General features: G+C 37.8%; 1 protein-coding gene across 1 annotated transcript in view; it reads left to right on the top strand.

Moving 5' to 3' along the window:
* LOC104780868 overlaps positions 5,456 to 6,804 on the top strand; it is a 15,757-nt gene continuing 14,408 nt past the window's right edge. Inside the window, exons 1-2 of the mRNA XM_010505408.2 lie at positions 5,456 to 5,869; positions 5,965 to 6,058. Coding sequence (XP_010503710.1) covers positions 5,589 to 5,869; positions 5,965 to 6,058 — 375 coding nt within the window. The 5' untranslated portion in view covers positions 5,456 to 5,588. The remainder of the gene's footprint in view (positions 5,870 to 5,964; positions 6,059 to 6,804) is intronic.

Here is a 6,804-nt window from a genome sequence, read left to right as displayed (position 1 = left end):
CAAAAAGCCGGGCTCCACTCTCGCAATTCAAGGATGAACATTTCTTTAAACGGACATGTTTAGCTCATCTTCGGACAACTTCTCAATTTGTCTTTCAGATAACTGTTCAGTTCGTCTAGGGACAGCTTCTCAGTTCGTCCTTCAGACAACTGACTTCTCAGTTTGTCCTTCAAACAACTGTTCAGTTCGCCTTCGGACAGCTTCTAAGTTCGTCCTTCAGACAACTGACTTCTCAGTTTGCCTTCAGACGACTGTTCAGTTCGTCTTCGGATAGCTTCTCAGTTCGTCCTTCAGATAACTGACTTTTCAGTTCATCCTTCGGACAACTTCTCAGTTCGTCCTTCGGACAACTTTTCAGGTCATCTTCTGACGCCTCAGTTTCAAGTCATCTTCAGACAACTTAGATTCAGTTCGTCTTCAGATAGCTCCAGTTTTAGTTTTTCTTCGGACAGCTCCATTTTCAATTCGTCTTTAGACAATTTCAGTTTCAGTTTGTCTTCAGATAAGTTCAGTTTCAGCTCGTCTGCATACAACTTCGATTTCAGTTCATCATCAAATAGCTTCAGTTCTGTTTGAATCTTTGTGAGTCATACAGAATCTTTCGACATCCTTGCCAGATGCCCGACTCGCGTCAAACCGCAAAAGGGGAATAAGCCAAACCCAGTATCTCGCTCCCCTCAAACTTTTAAAAGGGGAATAAGCCGAGCCCAGTATCTCGCTCCCTTCAAACTTTTAATCGAGGAATAAGCCGAACTCAGAGTTTTTATTTCGCACCTCAAACTCTCTGACGAGAGATAAGCCGAACCCAGAGAATTCTTTTTTGAATTGTTTCGCAAGTTCCGGTTTGGACGGATATGTAAGCCGAACCCAGAGTTTTAAATTTCGCCGTCCGACTTCCAAACTGGAACAAAGGAGGTAAGCCGAAGTCCCGTACTTCGCCCTCCACCAAAACGCATGTACGCTTGGGTTAAATTACCCAATAAGGATTACTAGATGTAAGCCGGAAGACGTCCCGCCTCGTGTAAAATTCCGAATAGAGTGAAAACTTTATTTCTTGCAAAAACAATTCGTCCAAATAAGACAACTTCTTAGTATGTCTTCAGACAACTTTTCAGTTCATCTTCGGAAAACTTCTCAGTTCTTCTTTCAGACAACTTCTCAGTTCGTCTTTGGAAAAGTTCTCAGTTCTTCCTTCAGACAACTTTCCAGTTCGTCTTCGGAAAACTTCTCAGTTCTTATTTCAGACAACTTTGACAAACTTCTCAGTTCGTCTTCAGACAACATTTCAGTTCGTCTTCGGAAAACTTCTCAGTTCTTCCTTCAGACAACTTCTCAGTTCGTCTTTGGAAAATTTCTCAGCTCTTCCTTCAGACAACTTTCCAGTTCGTCTTTGGAAAACTTCTCAATTCTTCCTCATACAACTTTTCGTTTCAGGTCGTCCTCTGACGTTTCAGTGCCAGGTCGTCCTCAGACACCTCACTTCGAGTTCATCATTCATTTCGGAGACCACAAATCTAAATAGCCTGCAAAGATTGAGCTTCCTCTTCCGGAATTGCGAGCTAGCTGGTCAGCAATGAAGAGAGCGACCAACTTACAAAAAATCATTATGATATGCGACACGTCTCAACTTGGATTAACAACTGCTATGGTGCGTGATGTGAGCACGAGATCGGACACGCGTCCAACGACGCTCGAGCCAGACCGGAACACCTTTCGGACACTCGTATCACTCGCGGGAAAACTCAGACCAAGAGTTCATCTAGGACTTCAAGAAACAAGATCAACCACTTCGTCCAAGCATTCGTCCAAGAAGACTGAGAGATCAACGCAGCCAAGGCAACCATCGGCGAGACCGTCCGTATGAGGGCGCTGAAGACGTTAGGATCATGACTCATACTCTTTTTCCTTATTTCGAGTTTTCTCCCATGTGGTGTACCGGAGAAGGTTTTAACGAGGCGACGAGTCCTGACGCACAACATCAGTTCGCGTGCTCGGAATTCAGTTTTCCTAAAGTTTAGATCGAATATTTTTTCCTATAGTTCGGAAACTCGAATGGATAATCGAATCTACCGAACTCGGGGGGACTAATTGTTGGTGCGGGATTTAGCACCCACGACATACCGATCTAAACCGAAGGTAAACCAAATAGACTTTGCACATTAACTAAAACGAGGGACCCCCTTTTGGGCTAGCTAAACGGGCCTATAAGCAGAAGCCCGACGAAGTCACTTGACCGACCTCCGAGACCGCCCCCTAAGCCCGACTTGATCATCAGAAGAGGAAATTTACCATATTTGAAGATCAGAGATTTAAGGAAAATAGACTTATTTTATAATCAATGTATTCATATAAATAGAGAGATATCCTCTCATTGTAAAGGATCCAACAATTAATACAAGAACCCTAGTTCTTTTTTGTTCTTGAGAAAACTCTATCTTCTTCTTTAAGAAATCATAACCCCTCTTTATTTTCTACCTTTAATCCATTGTTTTAGAGGGAAAACTTAAGTGAATTGGTTCCCCACTCAAACAAATTCATTGTGTGAATTCTAGATTCAACAGTTTTTCAACTCAATTATGCAGACAACGTTGTCGATCAGTTTGATCAACCGCTAACCCAATGCACATCAGTGAGTCTCACCGAGCAAATGGTAGAGGACAAGGCAAACACCTTGACTTGGGTTGATTCAAGAATCGAAACTTTTTTGTGATAGGATTTGCAACGCACACACGATTAACACCCTCAACGGAGAGTAGAAGAAGGCCAGAGCAAGAACCCAGAATTATACACTCCAGTGATACATTCTTTGTTCTCGGTGGCTTAGAATCCCCCAAAAAGTGGTAGGAAAGCAAATTAGAGCCATAGGGGGAGATGTGAAGTAAACCGGATCCGAGCCGCGAAAAGTACTCGGATTTAAAGTACGGGTCGTTTGATATATGCGATTGGAGGGATCTTTTTGTGCATTGCATCATCACCAAAGATCTGAGATTCACTCTGAAGAGAATCTCGTTGAGGAGATGCATAGGTAAGCCGTCCATGATCAGAGGATTCAACGTGTTTTAATTTACTTACTTTTTTTCTATTTTTATGATGTATTGTTGCATGTATAGTTCTTGATTTATTAATGTTCAGATTATCATATATATAGACGTAAATCACGTAAATTCCAACAAGTAAAAGGATTCAGCAAATATATATATATATATATATATATATATATATATCCCCTTTTCACATGATAATTATATGGATTTATTTCAAAGAAAAGAAATGTTAATTTTACAGTTTATTTCTGAAAAAGGTATTTTTTTAACTTTATCATGTGAAAAGGAATTACAAAAAGGAAACTACAATTATCATATCAATTATCAAAAGATACATATATTTTTTATTATTCTTATAATTAAAAAAAAAAAGATTTATCTCCTTAATAAGATAAGAATTAAAAAAAAAACATACAATTTTTTTCTTCAAAACTCTTTTACATTGTAAATTTCAAATTCATCTTATCATTAATTAATCTACTCTATTGCATAATAATATTTGGTCCGGTTTTATTTTGTTGACATATATGTTAGTAGAATTTTGAATGACATGAGGTGTGAACATCTTTTAAGTTATACAGATTTGAGATTTCAGTCATGTTCATCTCAAAATTATCTCCCACAGAAAAACGCTTTGGCTATCGTCGTTGTGTTGAAATTTTAAGATGTTTGAGAGTTTTTGTGCAAACTTTTAAATTCAAATTAAAATCTAGCAGACACATATAATAAACGTAGTGCATAAAGAGTTAAAAGAGAGAGATGGAAAAACATATAAACATGTTCATTAACCAAAAAGACACAGCTTCCTCACACGTGATACGAATTTGTCTACTCCACTCTTCTTGTTTTGTTGGTTAATCTTTCCACGTCTGAAAAAAATTAACGAAGCCAGAATGCTTCATCGATCGATCATCGTCTCCAACAATATTGGTTTCTTAAGACACATACCATTGATAAACAGTCCAGGAATGGCAGCCTGTTTCGGATCATACAAGGGATCGAACAAAAGAACCTACAATACAAAGAGGAGTACAACATTATCAGTTTATCACTTACGGCTGGAACACTCAAAACCAAGTAACTAAAAGAGATGAAGACCAATCCTTTGCGCTCTTGTCAGCGGATCAAGGCGACAGCGATAAATTAATAACTAATTTTTTTATAAAACAAAATATATACACTAAACATTGCTACCACAAACTAGGTGATATCACCTTACACGTTTCAGAATGTTGATATTAACTACAATATATTATAACTTAACATTGCTACCAAAACGAAAACTACGTGATATCTATATACGTCTAACTTCCTAACCTTTTCATGGTTCGTGTAAGTTTTAGCAATATCCTCTAGGAAACAACAGGTAGTCGCAGTGGCGGACCCAGGAATTTTTTTTACCCAGATCAAAACATAGAAAGAAAAAAAATAGCACTTAGTATAACTATAATACATTTTACAATGTTATAAAAAAATTCCTACAAAGGTTCTATCACATTTTCATTTGTAATAGTTTTGAATACATCTTTGTAGAAAAAATTCAGAAATATATTGAGCATCATATATTTTACTGTTCTTTTGTAGAAAGTGGTTTAGCTTACGCCTAAAATTAAATATAATTTTTTTAAAAAAAATTAGAAAAATTTATTGTAAAAGATGAATTTTGTGTTTCTTTAAAATCATAACTTGTAATGGAATTCTAATTTGATAGTAAAAGATGATTTTTGTGTTTCTTTAAAACCATTACTTGTATTGGAATTCTAATTTCTAAGTATAATTAACAAAATGATTAATTTGAATGTAAAAAAAAATCTAGTTTTGCACCTAATATATAAACTTACTTGATTTTGAAGAATCTGTTGTACGTGAAGAAGAGAATTCGAAAGACACTAGTAAGAGATATTTTTCTTCTTTATTATTTAATTTAGTGCAAAGAATAAATTATTAGGTTAAAAATTTGGGTAAACAGACTTTTTTTATTTTTTTAAAAACGTATAACAAATAAAAACAATCCTTCTTTTTGTTGTGGGTTAATGGATTTTTTGTTTGTATAATTAAATTAAGGGAGGTCAGGTTAAAGTAAATTAGGCTGGACTCATAAAACTGTTAAAAAAAAATCTAAAACTTGTGAAGAAAATTTTTTTTTCCCAAAATTTGGGCAGGTCAGCTGACCTCCCATCACTACATGTGGGTCCGCCATTAGTCGTAGTCGAAGTCTCTCTAACAAAGAAAAACAACAGGTAGTCTCTTTAAAAAGAAAACAACAACAGGTAGTCTCTTTAAAAAAAACAAAACAACAGGTAGTCTCGTTCTCTAAGAAAGAAACGGCAAAAGAAGAAGCTTCATCGCCTGCAACTGAAGTAAGTGGCTGACACGCGTCCATAAGGCTTCGTTCTCGTCACTTCGTCTTTGTCCTCTTGCTTTCCCGCTCTGCCCTGATAAGGAAGCCTAAGCGCCTCTCAATCTCATATTAAGTCCGTTTTCTTTCTTCCAGCTCGTTTAATGGCGAAATCGTTCGATCACACCACACACTAAAGAATTCGCATGACGTTCCTTCGCAATTGGGTTCGACGGAGACTTCGTACTCTGTTGCTCCCTTTTTCTCGGGATGAACCTGACCTTCAAGTCGAATTAGGGTTTACTGATACTCTCATCACCGTTCGGAATTTTCGATTCGATGTTTCTCAGCTTAATCATCTCCTCGATGGATCGAATTTTCCATTCGAGAAATTCACTGTCGACCACTTGGTTATTCAGTTTTCCGTTTGGTCAGCTCCGGCGGTTAAAATCGAAATTCGCGGTGTCAATGTCAAATTGTCGGCCAGGTAACTTAACCCCATTGCTCAATTGTTGTTTTGTGAATTGGGTTTAGATTCGATAGTTCGTTAGGGTTTATCGGATTGTGCGTTTTTTTGTACAGGGGGACGGAGGAAGGAAGCTCGAGGAGGAAGCTAGCGTCAAGTGATACAGTAGCAAAGGAGATAAAGAAAGTTCTATCTTCTATTGATCCCGAGGTATCTAACTAATCTTCGTTAACTCTGGGATTGATTTGGTTGTTGATCTTATTTGTGTTTGGGTGTACTGGCAATTTCAGGGATGTGTCTTACATGACATTTTGGAGAAGATGCTGGGTCGTAGCACTTCCCAGATAAGTAAGCTCAAGACTTCTTTCTCGAATCTTCTTCTCAGGCATTTACGTGTTGAGATACATGGGATTAATGTTCAAGTTTGTTTACCGGGTTCAAGTGACTTGAGTTGTGTTCTGGAAATCAATGAGTTGAGGAGTGATTCTGAGAATTTTGGGAATCTTGGTTTAGTTAGGAGTTCAGCTGCTGCAGTTTTGTTTCCTTTGAGACGTAGTTCGTGGACACTGAGTTGCGACGGTTTTAAGATTGGATATAAGCGGAATAACGATAGCGTGGAACTTTGTGCATTTGACAGCCTTGTCATGCTGATTACGCTGCATAATCTTCAACTTGTTGATCTGATTGTCCGCATTCCGGAGCTAAGCTTTTCGTTTAGACCCACTGATCTTCCGGTTTTAATGGGACTGGCAAATTTATCATCCAAAGATAGCAATTCTGTCAGAGATGGACGTCATCTTTGGAAAGTAGCTGCTCGCAGAACTGGCTTGGTGATTTCACCTCACACTTTTTCATTCCAGAATGTAGTTAGTGCTGTTATCCTCTGGCTGCGATACGTGAATGCTTACGAGTATTTGCTATCTTTAGCTGGGTACTCGAGGAAAATCCCAGAGAAA

The sequence above is a fragment of the Camelina sativa genome, chromosome 4, assembly GCF_000633955.1.
Source record: "Camelina sativa cultivar DH55 chromosome 4, Cs, whole genome shotgun sequence".
Taxonomy (NCBI): Eukaryota; Viridiplantae; Streptophyta; class Magnoliopsida; order Brassicales; family Brassicaceae; genus Camelina; species Camelina sativa.
The sequence above is the reverse complement of the archived record's forward strand: the minus strand, read 5'-3'. Positions and strand labels throughout refer to the sequence as shown.